The following is an 18,936-nucleotide window of genomic DNA, read 5'->3' as shown; positions in this document are numbered from 1 at the left end:
AAGAAACATTTTCTCCTTTTCTTTTGTAATTTAGAATAGTTGCATTATGTACTTTTATGTTTTAAGGATAATCACCCTAGTTTTCTAATCCACAAAACTAAAATCTGAAACACCAGATCTTTCAGGTAATTCTCCTCAACATTGGCTGTAAGATCAGAAGATCATTCTGTAAGTTTGATCCCTCTGGGACACAATAAGCAATACATAAGTAAGATGTAACTTCTTGCATAAAATGTTAATTGAAACAACTGATTGTTGTTAGACCAGAAAAAAATTGTAAAGCTGTGGGCCATGAACATAATCGTGTCAATAATTTTGGGTGTCCCTTTACTAAGAATACCCATAATTGTGATGACTAACAAGGTTTACCTCAAATTAATGTATCTATGGAAGACATACCCTAGTGTTAACTAGCCTCAGAGTATGATTAACCTTGCCTGGCTTAGCTTATTCTTGTAATTAGCAATTTAAAACAAAATACATGAGAATTACCCTAATTGTGCAACCTATTATATTTATAGTACTTCAGAATTTTATAAAAATTACTGGTAATTTTATTGGAAAACAAGAAATCTGCAGAGGTCCAGTGTACTTATTTTTTTTAAAGTTTAGACATACAGCATGGTAACAGGCCCTTTTGATCCATGAGCCCGTGCTGCTAAGTTACACCTAAATGACCTACAACAATCCCAGTAGATCACACCGATGGGAGTAGAGGGAGACGCCAGTGATCTTTTCTGCTATTCTTATGGTCCTGTGAATTGACCTCTGATCCATTTCTCGGCGGCAGCTGTACCACACTCTGATGCAGCTGGCCAGGGTACTCTTGACAGAGCTCCGAAAGAAGGTTGACATAATGGTGACTGGTAGTCTTGCCCGCTTCAGACTTGTCAGGACTGTTGCACCTTCCTAACAAGTGAGGAGATGTTGAGGGTTCATTGTAGGTCACTAGTTAAGGGACCTCCAATGAACTTGGTGCTTTCCACTCTCTTTGCTACAGAGTTATTGATGTGTTGTGGAAGGTGGTTGTCCCTGGTCCTCCTGAAGTCCACGATCATCTCCTTCAACTAAAAAGATAGGGTCAGGGAAAGGAGAAGGGGATGAACATAGGCTAACAGGTGGATGCGGGTGGGAGTGTGAAGAAGAGAAAGAAACCAAGAAGAGATAAGAGGGAAAGGGTGGAAGGCTAAGAAAGAAAGCTTTTATAGGAGAAGGAAGGGAGACAGAGGGAAGAGGTGGGCGAGAAAGACCAGAGGAGGGGTTAATGGAAAGTTGACATTGATAACATTGAGATGGAATGTAAGGTGGTGTTCCTCCAATTTGCAAGTTGCCTCAATGAGGCCATGGACAGACATGTTGGTGTGGAATTGAAGTGGTTAACCACCAGAATCTACCAAAGAAATGTAGGCATAAATTTCCAAACAAACCACGATCACAGTGGTAAATGTAGTCAATTCAGCAAGGGTGAAAAAATGAAGCACTCGATTTTGTTCTAGATTTATTGAGGCGGGCCAAGATTTATTTTGGTATAATGCAATGTTTATATTAAGAACATGGGTGAGGTGAAGATAGATGCTTTATCAGCAAATTATTTATCCAAAGATTTCAAAACTTGCATTATATAACCAGGAAAAATATCACTTGGTCAGTTCGTGCCCAAAATTTGAAACAGGCATCATCATGTAGTTCTGATGTTTTACTTGCCAGAAAAAAAAAGTGGAACTGTCTCCATGTTTGTACTGAATTAATTAAGTAGCACTGGATGCTCCTTGCTTTCGACTTGTTATTCTTGCAATTGGTTTATTGAGTTCTTTGAGAGCTTCTCAAACTTTTGCTTTGCATTTGTAACTGTCACCCAGAATTTCAAGAAAATTTTAGGCAGTGTGAGACTGCTTGTGTCTCTTGTCTGAAAGTGACAGCAAGAGATCACAATTACATTGTAGAGTTTGCATGATGCATGACATTCTTTCTTTCTTTTTCAATCTGTTTATTGAGTTATATTGAACATACATACAAGAGGAGAATTATATTACAAACATGTATTTACAAGGGTAAACCTCACTGACAAAAGGCAAAGGAGGAAAAACCCAACACCCAACCCCAACCAACCAATTTTCCCTTGCAACCGCTGCAATCGTGTCTGCCTGTCCCGCATCGGACTGGTCAGCCACAAACGAGCCTGCAGCTGACGTGGACTTTTTACCCCCTCCATAAATCTTCGTCCGCGAAGCCAAGCCAAAGAGATTTACAAGGGTGTAAGAAAAAAGAACCTAGAAGTATTTAACAAATATATATTAACCATACATTTCTTCTCCTCTTGTAAAACTGAAAGAAAAATGAAAAAGAAAAAAATGTTAATTTTTATTTCAAAATCCCCTCTAACTAATCTTAAAAAAAAATAAAGAAGGACTGGGCAGTCCATTTTGAGGGTAAAGTAGGAAAACAAGAGATTTCCTGGTTAAAACAAAATTTACCATAAGGAACTAGGAAAGTATCCAGTATAAAATGATGATTCTTAAACTATATGGAAATATTAAATAAACAGTCGCCAAACTTCAAATTTAAAAGATGTATCAAATGTTTGACTCCTAATTTTCTCCTAACTTACACATGCTATGTTAGCAGAGAGGCATTGAAATAAAGTAGGTTGGTTAGGATTCTTCCATTTAAGTAATATGGCTTTTCTAGCCAATAATGTTTAAAAGGCAATTATTTCCCTGGCGGAGAAGGCATATACCCAGTCGTTGCTGGTATGATTCCAAAAAAAGCTGTTAATAGCTTTAGTTGTAATTCTAATCCTAGAACTTTTGTTAGGGTTTCAAGAAATTATCTAACTTTAAACATGACCAAAACATATGAGTTAAAGTGACTACGTCAACTTTGCACCTGTCACTAAGTAGGGTTTACATTGGGAAAATATGGGACAACTTATTATTAGATATATGTGGCCAATGTACCACCTTGAACTGATTCAAGGAATGACGAGCACAAATTGATGAAGTATTTACTAGTTGAAAAATATGATCCCATTGATCATCCGGAAGTAATTATTCGCAATCTTAATTTTACTCATTGGATATCGGTTGCAAGTTAAATAACCAATTATATATTGTAGCTATTAACCCTTTTTAAAGTGGATACACCTGAAAAAAGGGTGCCCATCATATTAGATGGCTAAGCAGAAGGATAATTTGGAAGTAAAGTATGCAGAAAGTCCCTAATTTGCAAATACCTTAAAAAACAGTGCCTTGCTCAAATCCTATTTGTCTGCTAACTGATTGAAAGACATTATACAGTCTCCTGCAAATAGAACCAATTTACTTATTTGGGTATTAAAATTACAAGAAATTTTAAGGATGTATAAATATAATTATCACCTGTTGATAGAATATACATAACAAATGCTCTCCAGATGGTCTTCAATGGCGCTATCATTAATTGGTTGTATTAATGCAATTAAGATGATAATTTCACCAAAAACTTTTATATACTTTTCAAGCAGTATCTTCCTTCGTCCTTTAAATATTTTTTGACAAGGTCGACTTGATATTCTTACATTTGGAATAATAAAAATCCTTTATTGCAGATACAAAAGAAAGATGGAGGAATGTCTCTCCCTGATTTTAGATTTTATTATTGGGCTATTAATATCCGATATATTACCTTTTGGATTTACTATTCAGACATGTGTGAATGTCCTTCTATAAGTAGGTTTGGAGAGGAATTCAGTTGGGAGGAACTCGTTGGCCTTATTGCTGGGAGCTTCTCTACACTTGGTGTTATCCAAAATTAATAGACAAGATCTTAACCCTGATCTTAAGCATACAATAAGGATTTAGTTCCAGTTTTATTTTATCTAGTAAAATACATCTTAATTTATTTTTAAAGCATCATTGATTGATCAGGCTTTTTCAATATGGAAAACTAAAGGAAAAATAACCTTTTCAGATGCATGACATTCTATCGGCCTGATGTCAATAGTGTGGCACTGTTAACATTTCAAATAGAAACAATTTCAGTTATATTGTACCGGATAAATTGCTTTAAGTGCACTTTTCACTATTTGATTACATTTGACAACATCATTGTGAGGAACACATAACAAAATGTGTTTTCATTGGATTGTGCAATTCAATATTGATTGTACCTGCTATTTTCCAGTTTGCTTATCAATTTTTGTGGTGCATTTTGGACAGAATCATAGAAATAGGCCTTCACATGTTCACAGTAATCATATAGCTTGATATCTCATTGTATTCTTTCCAAATTCCCTATTAGCTTTCCACACTACCATTCCATCACTCATCTATGCACTAGGGGCAGCTGAAAGTGACCAATTAACCTACCAACCTGCACATCATTAAGATGTGGGAGCAAAGCAAGAGAACTGAAGAAAACCCACCCAATCATAGCGAGAATGTGCAGACTCCACACAGACAGTGCTGGAGATCAAGCACTGACTTGGATAACTGGAAGTGCAAGGTTGGAGCTCTCTTGCTTGAACCACTCTGCTATCTGTTGAGATGCAACCAAACATTCCAGCATCCTTTCAAATTATAATGGATGTAATTTTTTTTTGTTTTATTTCAATAATGAAAGTCAAATTCTGAAAAGCAAAATTTGAAAACTATAAACATAGACTGCAGCCATCTGTTGTGTAGTCATGATATTACAGTACATTTTACTTTTGCTTTATCTCTTGAATATGTCATTTTATATTTAGATCTTTACTGTGACCAACTCAAATCAGGACATGTGGGTTTTTCTGATAACAATTTCAACTAACTGGGATAGTATAGGAGGCAGAAATTGCAGCCCGCTGTGTATTGTGTATTGGATGAGAGACAACAAATTACAGTCTTTATTTTGGCTTCACTGGTTCCCCTGAACTTGCTCTATTTCTTCGATCTGTATTCGCATGATTCAGTAAAATCCTGGCGTCTGTTGAACCATTGGTCCACTTTCCTGCAAGATCCCTGTAACATCAGATGGCCTTGGGGTTCAAACATCTGTTGCTCTTAACATTGAATCTACATGACTACACATAATCTGCAACCCTTCAGACTGAAGAGATACAAAAGATTTACTTGCAAGTCTTCAAGGGAAGAGATTTTTCATGTTATATCTGAAACAGCCAATCATCTATCTGGTAACAATGCCTTCAAATCAAGATTTGCTATCCTGTGGAAACCTCACCCATTCTGTAAATCCCTCTGCAATTTTGTAGATGTCGATTTGTTTTCTTCTAAATTCTAGTAAATTTAAAAGATTTATATTAATGAACATAGGCCAGTGTTGATCTCTCTTCCTCTGAGAAGCCCCTCAACCCAGGAATGAATCTAGTCAAGGTTCACTGCCAACAAGGTGGCCTAAAAGTTGAAACCACTTGGGTGCATTTTTCGTTTACAACCAACTTGTAAAGGTAATCTAATTTGAGGTGGATCATGCTAGCTGTCGATTCTGGAATTGTTTTGGGAGACCCACAGACTGCGAGATGCTCTTCTTTATATTGGTGAGAAGTTGAATCTGGGAGTGTCCTGCTCCAGAAGGAGAATTCTCTCCTCTGTCCCTTTCTGATTCGGCTGAGTGGAAGAGCTGAAGGACATTGAATAATTCTTTCATTTCCGATCTTTGGAGGTTGGAAACCTTTTGGGACCTGTATGTGGTATATTGTGGGTGAGAACAAGTTTAGATGTCATCATATTAGGTGATCTTTGCAGATGCGAGCGTTTTGCTGAATAAGTGTCTGAATGAGGGAATAGTATTTTGAGCTATCTGGAGTTCTACATAACTCGTAAGACTTACAATAAAATGTGTGGATTCTTGCTTGGAGATAACTGGGCCTCTCCTGGTTTGTTCTTCAAATGATCTCACTTGATGATCGGACAGGATCTTCTTCTTGGTCACCAGGGCTTCAATCCTGAGTGAAATGAGGATTGATGCCTTTCTTTCATTGTTAGCAAATACTAGAATACATTAGGAAGCCCTCTGCAATAGGGATTAAAATCATATGTCCACTTGGCTAAATCAGGTACAGTCCTGTCTAGAACAGTTGTAGATCCCATTTTAGAAAAATGTTTTGTGTGCTGTTCATTTTTGTCCAATTTTCACACACTCTTTTTGTGGTGAATAGAGTATATAGCCCATGCTTTATAAGGACTTGTTTCAAGTGCTATAGAAGGGTGAAGCTATTTTCTTGGCAATATTTGTGTTCTGATAATCTAAACTGCCCGCTACTTAAGATGTGGATCCCCTTTATAAATTCAGGATGATTTACTTATATATTCAAAACGCCTTGCAGTAAAGCCCTTTCATATGCCTTTCTAATTTCTTCGTCTGTGTGCATGTTAACTCTTTACATTTCGTGAACCGTCAGATTGCTTTCTAGCTCTGTTTAGCACCTTGGTTTAATCAGCAAAAAATACATGTCACCATATATTTTTTTCAATTAATTCACTATTAGGAATAGTTGACAATCTCTGATTGATACTGATGCCATCTCACTACCAGTGGTTGAATGATTTTATATTTAAATAGTTATTTCCCTTTTGCTTTCTGTCCTTTATCTAATCTATGCCAATATGTTTCTACTAAACCTGTGAGCCCATTTCACATAGTGTCTACTGTGAGGTTCCTTACTGAATGCTAGTTGATAATCCAGAGAAATTGTATCCTCTGATTTGCCTTGAATCGACCTTGTCTATTATATCCCTAGAAAAATGCTATGGATTTTATTTAATACCTGATTAAGATCTTCCCAAAACTTTTCCACTTTCTCACATGCCCAAATTGCATGTACTGTGGTTCCCGTTTCCTTCCTACAGTGAAAACATCTATCTGATACTGTTGGGTCCCATTTATTTAACTTTTGAGGCGTGGTGTATAGCCTGTGTAACCAATTATATTGTATCATTCGTAACCTTGTGTTTATTGTATTTCTCATAGTTCCGGAGCATAGCTTTTCCCATGTTTCATTCTTTATCTTTATGTTTAGATCTTGTTCCTACTTTTGTTTGGGTTTACAGCTTATTTCATCGTTCTCTTTCTCTTGCAGTTTGATGTACATGTTTGGTATAAATCTTTTAATTATCATTGTGTCTGTAATCACATATTCAAAATTGCTTCCTTCTGGTAACCTCAGCCTGCTTCCCAATTTGTCCTTCAAGTAGGTTTTCAGTTGGTGATATGAAAACATTGTACCGTGAGTTTTACCATATTTGTACTTCATTTGTTCAGAAGATAATAATTTATTTCCCGAAAAACAATTTTCTATTCTTTTGATTCCTTTTCTCTCCTATTCTCTAAAGGAAATGTGATCTGTTGTGAAAGGGATTAGTTAATTTTGCATCAATGTTAATTTTGGTTGTTGAAAATTTGTTTTTTTTCCTTTCTACGTGAATCTTCTTCCAAATGTTGAGCAGATGGTGCAGTACTGGTGAATTCCTATGTTGCACCAGCTTTTCATCCCACTTATATAGTATATGTTCAGGTACCTTCTCCCCTATTTTATCTAGCTCTAATCTGGTCCAATCTGGTTTTTCCCTTGTTTGATAAAAATCTGATAGGTATCTTAATTGTGCTGCTCTTTAATAATTCTTAAAGTTTGGTAGCTGTAAGCCCCCTTGTTTGTACCATTCTGTTAATTTATCTAGCGCTATCCTCGGTTTCCCCCCTTTCCATAAGAATTTCCTTATTATTTTCTTTAGCTCCTTGAAGAATTTCTCTGTTAGGTGAATTGGTAACGATTGGAATAGGTATTGTATCATTAGGAAGATATTCATTTTAATGCAATTTACCCTTCCTATCAGTGTTAGTGGTAAATCTTTCCAATGTTCTAAGTCATCTTGTAATTTCTTCATTAATGGCTGATAATTTAATTTGTATAGATGGCCTAGATTATTATCTAGTTGAATACCTAGGTATCGGATTGCTTGTGTTTACCATTTAAATGGTGATTCTTTTTTAAACTTTGTGAAATTCACATTATTTATTGGTTTCGCTTCACTTTTATTTGCGTTGATCTGTACCCCAATACTTCTCCATATTCCTTCAATTTCTTATGTAATTCTTTTATTGATAATTCTGGTTCTGTTAAGTATACTATGACGTCATCTGCAATAGACTGATTTTATATTCCTGCTCTTTCATTCCAAAAAATCCAGAGATCTTTCTTCTAAGTAATATAAGAAGTAAAGAACTTGGCCTCGATTTGGATGAAGCACAAAAAAGATTTATTATGATAGCCTTAGCTGTAGCAAAAAAATGTATAATGTCAACCTGGAAATCAGAAGATAGCCTGAGAATACAGCAATGGTACATAGAAATGAATAAATGTATTCCACTGGAAAAAATAACGTAATATAAGAAATAACATAACCGTATTCGAACAAATTTGGGAACCGTACATGGAACACAACAGAGAGGTCCTACCGCGGACCTGCACCCCCTAAAATGACAGAATGAGAAGAAGATGAAATGAACTGACCCAGTATGTAAAAGTAGATGACACAAATTTCTTGTTTATTTTCATTGTGTGATGACATTGTTTAATAGGTTTAATGTATCATATATGTTGAACGTTGAGTGGGTGGGGAGTCGGGTGGGAAGGAGGGAGGGAAGGGAGGGGGGAAAAGGGGAGAAAATGACACTGTATATTCAAGAGGGAAATGTTTGTGTGTATTTTGGTCAATATGGTACATAGTGTGAAAAATAAAAAAACTTTAAAAAAAAAAGAAAAACTGCTATGGATATGCCAAATACAATTTCCTAAAGCCATATTGATTTTGTCACATCATGTGCTGGTTTTAAGCCTTGTTTCAGAGGACTCTCTAATATATTTCAGTATTTGGTGACATCTGATGCAAATATAACTGGTTTATAGTTTGCTATTTTCTTATCATATCCCATAGATTCTCAAGGTGGGGCGTGGGAATATTTTGATGTGGTGTGGGGCTTAAGAATATTTTAGTGGGGTGTAGGAAAACTTTGGGAAATAATTAAGAAGTTGGTTTGTAAAAATAAACTCGTTATGTTGGTGTGAAAGATGTGAATTGGCAATACTGTCTGTACAACACAACTGTGGTAATTTCCAAGTAAAATCACTTTGTTCTTTTTATTTTCATGACATGATTTTGCTCTTCTGATGCTTCTCCTTTGTTTCTCTTATTTTAATTGTTGTTATCCTTGTTTAACATTATAATATTTGTTCTGACCGGTCTTATTATCATCCATTCCAAATTGTCTCATTGGTGACGAGGATTCTAAATGACCTCAACAATCATGTCTCCGTCCATACACTTTTACTTTTTCAGTTCAATAGTGAGTGAGACCTGTATCTGTATATATCTTTGTGCACTGGCATATTGATGGAGGGACGAGGGTCCTCCCCAGGCGGCAGCCTGAGGAGGATGCCAAAATTGTTTAAAAAAAAATAGGGTCCCCAGAAAGTAAAGCACAAGGCTAGCACAGTTTTGATGCACTCTCTGTGAGGAAAAAAATGTCAGAAACCACGCTAGTGTTTTTTCATTTTTTTTGGGTTGGTATTCTTCCCTTGATTACTTTTATTACATTTTTCAATTCCAAGGCATAATAAAATATTGATTAATCTGCTTCGGATAGCTTGCGCTATTGTATTAATCTTTTTCAGGGAGCTTGTGCTGTTGGATATTTAAAATGAGCAGACCAACCAAGTAAAAAGTTCGTCAACATTCAGTGGAGTTCTTGAAGTTTGAGTTTATACCTGCTGTACATGATGAACATGCATTTTTTTGCCTATAATGCTAAAAGACTTTGACAAATGAAACAATGAGAGTAGGCCTTAATTTTTTTATTTTTCACACTATGAACCATACTGACCAAAATACACACAAAAATTTCCCTCTTGAATATACACAATGTCATTTTCTCCCCTTTTCTCCCCTCCCTTCCCTCCCTCCTTCACCCCCCCCCCACCCACTCAACGTTCAACATATATGATACATTAAACCTATTAAACAATGTCATCACACAATGAAAATAAACAAGAAATTTGTGTCATCTACTTTTACATACTGGGTCAGTTCATTTCGTCTTCTTCTCCTTCTGTCATTTTAGGGGGTGGAGGTCCGCGGTAGGACTTCTCTGTTGTGTTCCATGTACGGTTCCCAAATTTGTTCGAATACTGTGATGTTATTTCTTAAATTATATGTTATTTTTTCCAATGGAATACATTTATTCATTTCTATGTACCATTGCTGTATTCTCAGGCTATCTTCTGATTTCCAGGTTGACATTATACATTTTTTTGCTACAGCTAAGGCTATCATAATAAATCTTTTTTGTGCTCCATCCAAATCGAGTCCAAGTTCTTTACTACTTATATTACTTAGAAGAAAGGTCTCTGGATTTTTGGTATGTTGCTTTTTGTGATATTATTTAATATCTGGTTTAGATCTTCCCAAAACTTTTCCACTTTCTGACATGCCAAAATTGCATGTACTGTTCCCGTTTCCTTCTTACAGCAAAAACATCTATCTGATACTGTTGGGTCCCATTTATTTAACTTTTGGGGTATATAAGTGGGACGAAAAGCTGGTGCAACATAGGAATTCACCAGTACTGCACCATCTGCTCAACATTTGGAAGTAGAAAGGAAAAAAAACAAATTTTCAACTACCAAATCAACATTGACGCAAAATCAACTAATCCCTTTCACAATAGATGACCTTTCCTTTAGAGAATGGGAGAGAAAAGGGATCAAAAGAATAGAAAATTGTTTTTCGAGATATAAATTATTATCTTTTGAACAAATGAAGGACAAATATGGTATAACTCACGGTACAATGTTTGCATACCACCAACGGAAAACCTACTTGAAGGACAAATTGGGAAGCAGGCTGAGGTTACCAGAAGGAAGCAATTTTGAATATGTGAATACAGACACAATGATTATAACAAACATGTACATCAAACTGCAAGAGAAAGAGAACGAGGAAACAAGCTGTAAACCCAAACAAAAATGGGAACAAGATCTAAACATAAAGATAAAGAATGAAACATGGGAAAAGCTATGCTCCGGAACTATGAGAAATACAATAAACACGAGGTTACGCATGATACAATATAATTGGTTACACAGGCTATACACCACACCCCGAACGTAGGCCTTCTTGAAGCTCATTTGAAGATGAAACATCCTAACCATGTCAATTTGAAAATGGAATATCTTAACTCACTGAAAGAGAAATTTGAAAATAGATCAAAAATTATTCATTATTTACTACGCAAACTACAGCCCTGAATCGTACCCTTGAAGCGAGCTATGAAATTTCTCTGCTGATAGCAAAATATTGGAAGAATCATACGATTGGGGAGGAGCTGATTAAATCCACATTATCATTGTTTCTCAAAACAGTTCTGCAAAAGGATGACAAAGATGTCCGAGCAATGCCATTGAGTAATAGAACTGTCTGCAACAGAATAGATGACATGGTCAAGATGTTGAAAAAGAGCTTATTGAGAAGTTGAAATCACGAAAGTTCAGTTCAACTGGATGAATTGCCCATATGGGACATTGAGGCTCTTTTATTGGGATATGTGAGATATATTGATCAGGAAGAGTTTCAAGAAGAGATGTCGTTTTATGTTTCATTAGAAACAACCACTACTGCAGTTGATATCTACAGCAAGTTCAAAAATTATATGAATGAAAATGAAAACCAAAGGGAAACATTGTATCTTGTGCTTCAGATGGTGCACCTGCTATAATGGGTTTTAAAAAGCAGGATGTTTAAAATTAATGAAGGATGAAAATCCAAACATGTTGGTTATGCATTGTGTTATCCACCAAGAAAACTTGGTTGCCAAGTTGCCCCTGTTCTACACAAAATACTGCCCTCTGTGATCGTGTATTGATGCCATCAAAGCTAATGCTAAATGTGAACATCCGTTTAAGCAGTTTTGTGTCCATAAAAATGCAGAACATGTGAGATTATTGCTTCATTCTGGAGTAAGGTGGTTGTCAAAGGAAAACTGCTTCAAAAGGTTTATGGAACTGTTTGATCTCCTCAGCGAGTTTTTGAAGGACAAAATGAAGCTCTTGCTAACAACAGATGGCCAAAGCTTATGTGAGGTACTTGACAGGCATTTTTGAGAAACTAAGTACATTGAACAAGCATCTCCAAGTAGCAAATATGCTTGTTGATGCAAACACAATGATATTTGGATTCATGACACTTCTAGAATTATACCAAAGGATTATTTTTGGAAGAAATTTCAGTCAATTCTATTGGTTGAATAAGTGTGAGGTAACTCATGCTGCTACAAACGTTATTGTTAACCATTTAAAAATGTTGGTTACCGACTTCAAAGATAGATTTTGTGATTTAAAGGGAATGGATTTTCCTTCTTGGTTATAACTCAGCCATTGCCAGTGGACTTATCTGAAGTTCCAGTGCAATACCAAGAGGAATTATCTGAGTTGCAACATGATGAATCTGTGAAACCTCTGTTCCAAGTGAAAGGAACCATGATGTGGCTGTCTAATGAAATTGAAAAGAAATACCCAAACTCGACTACTTTATCAAGGGAACTATTGATTCATTTTCCATCATCTTATTTAGTAGAGTGTGGCTTCAGTGCTGTTAGTGATTTGCTACAAACTAAGAGAAACCGACTGGAAATTACAAAACATGGAGATTTAAGGTTGAAACGAACAAAATTATCCCCTTGAACCAAAAGAAATCTGAAGTGATAACAATTGCTGAATGTGTGTTTGAGATGGTTGACATATTGAAGTAGTAGTTGAATATGAAATATGTGTTCCAGTGTATTCCCAACCTTAATTGTATTGAAGTACATTTGCAGTAAAAGATTTAATTATATATTCGAAAAAAGTTTTAACTTTTTTCCGCTAATGGTGGGGCCTAGGGCAATAAAGGTTGAGAACCACTGCCCTATCCTTTCTTAATTTGTGGTGTTACGTTCAAGAGAGTGCTGAGAGAAAGAAGGACACCCAAAGGGCCGTGGACGTTGAAAGCTTTCTTATCGTATTGGAGGTTTCAATCTGGACTCAGCTTGCCAATGGTTTGAACTGATCTGGGGTCTTGTGTGGCTGCAGAGGCTGCGGGAGCGCTGGAGGTGAATCCACGGTGACTCAGGGGGGTGGGGGGGGAACGACGGATGACGACCACGACTCTCTTTTGCTTCTTTCTCTGACTGTTAAGGGACACCGAGCAATTCTAATGGCAAATTTTTTGTCTGCCTTTATCGTGTAATATGACATTTCTATTTTATTACATGACATTAAGCAGTTTCTGATCTTCCGCTCTGCTGTTACTGGCCTAAAATCCAAGGAAATCATAATTTTCACTGATGAATCCACTAGCTCTGCTGCTTGTCTTTTTCGAACCCTGAAGGATATAGACCATCGGGTTGAGGAGATTAAATACCTTTTTGTCACCTTTATCACAGAAGTATTAGTCAAAAATCCACAAGAACACAGACTCATGGCCTTTCTCCCTTTCAATCAGCACCATCCAACAAGCTCCCAATCAGACTTTCGGGACAGTTCACAGGGCAATTATCCAACCAACTTGCACATCCCAATTCGGGGGATGTGTGGGGGCGGGGGGGGACCAGAGCACCATCCAACAAGCTCCCATTCAGACTTTTGGGACAGTTCACGGGGCAATTATCCAACCAACTTGCATATGCAATTCAAATTAGGTGAGCCAGGGCGGGGGTGGGGGGGGGGTGAGGGGGGCGGAAACCAGAGCATCCAGAAGAAACTAAGTGGCTCTGTGAAGAATAAACAAGCTTCGCACAGCCAGCACTGAATGTCAGGATTGAACCCAAGTCATTGCAGCTCTCCTAGTTGTGCATTCAGTGAAATACTTAATTCCTGCCACTTCCACTGCAGTTATTGTCTTAAATATTCCCTCAAAAAAATATTTTCCCATTATATTTTTATCTTGCTTCTGTTTCCTTTGGATTTGCATGTACTTTTGATACTTAGTTCAATTTTCTGTCATTGTAAAAACTCCTCTAGTTTATACTATCAAGTAATTTATTCATATATTTGACTTCTCATTATTTTTGTGACTTGTCAAAAATTCCTAAAATTCTCCCTACCTCAAGCTTCAAGTCTTGACCTTAATTCTTTATTTCTTTGGCTTGGCTTCGCGGACAAAGATTTATGGAGGGGTAATGACCACGTCAGCTGCAGGCTCGTTTGTGGCTGACAAGTCCGATGCGGGACAATTGGTTGGTTGGGGTTGGGTGTTGGGTTTTTCCTCCTTTGTCTTTTGTCAGTGAGGTGGGCTCTGCGGTCTTCTTCCTTTCCTAACTAACACTGATTTAATTTACTTGGTAATGGATTAATCACATTTCCAATTGAATGGTTATTGGTGACATTTAAAAATCACTATATTAAAATGAATATAATTTGTTCATCCTCCACTACTAACTGTAATCTTACTGTCTCTCTTGGAAGTGTGTGTGTGAACAGAACAGTTGGTTTAGCAGGTATTAGCATTAATTAGTCTGCAGCATTTGACCTGCTCATGCAGCGATATTGACCTGGCTGAGGATTGGGAGACTGCCGTTCAATCTGCGTCACACAGATCAATTCTTCAAAAGAGAGGGACTAGAAAGTAACTGGAAAATGGAAAACATATGAAGGGCATTTGGTTTGAAATTTACTTGGGATGTAATTGAAGGGGAACAAAAATTAAAGTGTGCAACTCATCAATTCATCATCACTTATTTTATCAAATAATTCAATACTTTTAATTCTATCTCAGATTCTGGCCTTAAACATAACATCTAATCATGTTTGAATCTAGCAAGCAGACAAAAGTACCTTTACTTTGAATCTTTCAGGAAATAGGAGCAGAATGCATGGAATTCTGGATGGTGAATAACTTCTGTAGTATTACTTGGTAATCTTGTACACCACACAAAATTGGTATGATGCATAGACCAGCAGAATGGTCCAGTGGAAGATTCACTTTATGGTGCTATGATTTGAGTATTTCTTCATCTGACATGGAGATATCAATCATTAGGGAAAGGGGCATTTTTACATTGCATCAAATCGAAAAATTTTCACTTTCTTATAGAGCTCAAGAATGTATTTGCTTTTCCCTATCCCCTCCTGCAGAGAAATATTTCATGTTGTTTGATATTTTCAACTGATGGATTAAATGAATATGCAACTTAAAAAGGTGTTCCTCACCTATTGCCATTTTATTCAACAGCAAAATCATAATCACATTGGGCAAGAAAAAGAAAAGGAGGAATGATTTGTCAGCCGAGGAGTTGGACTCTGAGCAGGTTCCCACACCATCAATAAAGAAAAGAAGGAATGACATATCAGCAGAGGGATCTGATACTGAACAGATTCCCACACCATCAATAAAGAAAAAACCCATCACTGGATGTCAGGTAAGATGTTTGAAAAAGCAGATTTGGGGAGCAAGATTATTCCAAAAAATACCTAACATAATGAGCAACAGGCACAGAGAAGGAGTGAACCACATCAGTGGGCACAGGAAAGATCAGAAAGTGTGATGGGCATAGATAATATGGCTTGAAGGAGATATAGAGTGTGAAAGAGTAATTGGAAGAAGTCGACAATGTGAGTGAATGGGGAGAGTGAGCAGGATCATGAGGCATTCAGGAGAGAGGCTGGATAAATGTAAAAGGGCCAACAGATGGATGGAAAGTAAAAGAGTGGAAATAATCACTGAGAGGAGCTGTAATGAAGGAGGGGGACAGAAGGAGGACATTAATATAAAGGAGAAGGTGAAAAATTAAGAATGAGAAAGAAGATTGAGCTTAAAGTAAGTGAGAGAAAAATGCAGCAAAATCAATAAACTGTGCAAGTATGTTCTGATTGTTTTTTTTTTCTTTGATAAAAACATGAAAACAATGTCCTGACTAATGTGTTTCCCAAGCAGGCATGAATATTAACTCTTTCCAGTCAGGATCTTGTTGCCAACTGAATTTATTCTTGAAGCCAAATAATTTCGGCTTTGAAATAGGTCAGCACAAGTACAAGATTTCTTTTTAGGATTTGCTCAATCACAAAACACATGAGTATTAAAATGCTAAATCACATTATTCATTTCAGATTAACAATATGGCTATTAATTGCCTGATGGAAAACTAATATTGATTTTAAGCTTGTAATTAATTTTACAGAAAAGACGATCAAACAGACAAGTAAAAAGAAAGAAATATAACGAAGATACTGGGATGAAGGTTTCTGACGATGATGATAGCCTTGCTGCCAAAGGCAAAACCAAGGCTGGTGTGGTTCTACCTGCTGAGCAACCTGTGCAGTTATTTGTGGTGAGAGGCCATTTTAATCATTTGTAACATAGCCTAATGTCTGAAGCAATGTGGCGGTCATGTAAATAAGTTGGATAAAAGTAGCCAAATTTTACAAATATTGAGACAATATGATTTAAGTATGGATTAGAGGTTAAAGGTTCACAACTACCTTACCTGTTCAGCACATTACTGGCAAGATCTGGAAAAAACAAAGTTTTTCAACATGCAATATGTAACTTCCACCAATTATTTTGTTTGTTTGATAAAGTATTTTGAGCAGCAACATAAATTCTTGCATTATCTTAGAGCTATGACATTAATCGTGTCAGCAATTTTCTTTAATTTCTCTAGCAAGGAACATATATTGATATTTTTATTTCTCCATTCTGTATTTTCATTTCCACATAAGTGATTACATGTACTGTAATTGTAATTGCAATTTTAATAAATTCAAAATATCAGTGTTTTATTCAAAATATGGAAGAACAGGTAACCTCTGTGGCAAGAGTTCACAGGGATCTTTGGCACCCCATAGTTTTGATATCATCAGGCTTGCTGAGGAGCCAATCACATTAAAGTTTCTTGTCAACAAGAAACCAGGAAGCTATTTTAATTGCCTTTAAGGTAGAAATTACGATTAAGGTAGAAACTAGATTACCACATATTGACTTGATGATATAAACCTGTGTTTTGAAACGTTCATTGAGGAGGAAAGAGTAAATACTTTTGAAGACATGTTATTATCATCAAAACATAGAACTTTTGATAGGTCATTTTATAGCTGGATTATTTAGCAAGTTGAGTTCACATCAGTTCAAGGATTTTCCATGATTCCATGGCATAAGACACTGGAAGCAGTTTGAATCATGAACAGAAGGATTTCTGCAGTTCCCATGTCTGTTGAACATCTGAAATTTACGTGATATTCATAAAGTTATGATAGTGATTGCCATCAGTTTTGGTATCATAAAATTTAGGTTGATGTAAATCAGCCTGGTCAAGAAAGGTAAAACACCGTATTGAAGTAAAAACATACAGGACATTTTCCAATTGAATCCAAATGCCAGAAATTTTAAATTTATTGATGATCATCTCAGATGGCCTATTTTCCTTAAAATTTAATGTTGTGTATTTGGGTACTGGACATTTCTTTCATGAAAGCATGATGGAATATTTGGAGTAAAAGGCACCCAAACCAAGATGTTGACTGTCATTTGTTGTCCACGGACGCTGCCTGATCTGCTGAGTCTCTCTAGTCTCTCATTGTTTGCTGATGGAATATATATAGCAGACTTCGTTATCTGTTGGCTATTGCTTAAGGATGATGTCTCTTCCTCAGGAAAACCCAAGTGAAGAAGATGCTGCAATTGTAGATAAAATTATGGCCTCAAGACTGGTGAAAAAGGAGGTGAGAATCTTTTTGACAATAAAATGGCTAATTTTAAACTATTTTTAGTTTATTTGCTATGAAAATAATAACAATTTGTTAATTGCAAATCAATTTTGACAGCTTTAACTCTGTGCTGATGAGGATCACCTCCTTTAAAATTTGTTGGTGAAATTATCCCAATCCTAAATCTGAGTGCATTGAATCTTATTACATCTGAAAATCCATAGTCTGGATAGCTGAACTGCAAAGTGTTGTATTGCAAACAAATGAGTTCCTGGAAGATTTGAAATTTGCTGTCTCATCTTTGCAGAGGAAAATCATAGTTGGCCAAACCAGGGTATTGATAAATAATATATGTTAAATTACTTTAATGTTGGAAATGTTTAAATGTAATAGTTTATGAAATATTTACAGAATTTGTTTATCTCCTGCAGTGTTCCTTACAGACAAAAAAAAATCCAATTTTAAATGTTAAATTGAACACTGGGAGTTAATGTTGATGACTTGCAATGATTTGGACTTTATCAGCCTTTAGATTTTTAAATTTAGATGTAGACATTATGCATGGTAACAGGCCCTTCCAGCCTTGAGCCTGTGCCACCTAAATACACCCATTTTACCTCCAAATTCCCTCCTCCCACCCCGTGCATTTTGAAGGGTTGGAGGAAACCCATATAAACACTGGGAGAATGTACAAGCTCCTTACAGACAGCACTGGATTAGAACCCGAGTTACTGGTGCTGTAATATCATTGCGTTAAATGCTACACTAACCTTGCACCCCAAATTAATATTCATTTATTTCTAAAATTTTACTTTAAATATTTCCATTGCTCTTAGCGATAATGAAGGAAACCAAAAAGTGCTGAATTGATTTGGAGAGTGCAGAAGTGTTTATACAGAGTGACTGGAGATTCACTGCTGGTGCTCCGGATGTATTTTAATGGAGACATATTCTCTTTCACACCACTCACCCTCCTAGGAAGTGGTAAGCCATTCACACTGGACCATGATTTACCTGGCTCATCTGGATCTGTTGGATCTAAGGAGGGCCTCACCTCCAGCGGTGACCTCACGAGTGACATAATACATACTCGCAGGGCAGTGAAGTCATAGCAGGAATTAATGCGCTCAATGTATAAAAGATCATGGGGGGTGGGGGTGGGAGGAAACCCAACAATTTAATGAGACATATCGAGCAATGTATAAAAGATCGTGGGAAAATCTACCACA

General features: G+C 36.5%; 1 protein-coding gene across 10 annotated transcripts in view; it reads left to right on the top strand.

Moving 5' to 3' along the window:
- chd9 (chromodomain helicase DNA binding protein 9) overlaps window positions 1–18,936 on the top strand; it is a 243,818-nt gene that overhangs the window by 126,222 nt on the left and 98,660 nt on the right. For all 10 annotated transcript variants that reach the window (XR_011345802.1, XR_011345801.1, XM_069901582.1 and 7 more), the window contains exons 4-6: window positions 15,237–15,423; window positions 16,183–16,332; window positions 17,654–17,722. Coding sequence is in view for 8 of the 10 variants with exons in the window: in XM_069901582.1 (XP_069757683.1) it covers window positions 15,237–15,423; window positions 16,183–16,332; window positions 17,654–17,722 (406 nt within the window). In the remaining 2 variants the exon portion in view is untranslated. The remainder of the gene's footprint in view (window positions 1–15,236; window positions 15,424–16,182; window positions 16,333–17,653; window positions 17,723–18,936) is intronic.

This window comes from Narcine bancroftii, chromosome 10 (genome assembly GCF_036971445.1).
Source record: "Narcine bancroftii isolate sNarBan1 chromosome 10, sNarBan1.hap1, whole genome shotgun sequence".
NCBI lineage: Eukaryota > Metazoa > Chordata > Chondrichthyes > Torpediniformes > Narcinidae > Narcine > Narcine bancroftii.
Note: the sequence above shows the minus strand (reverse complement) of the source record. Positions and strands in the feature narration are given on the sequence as shown.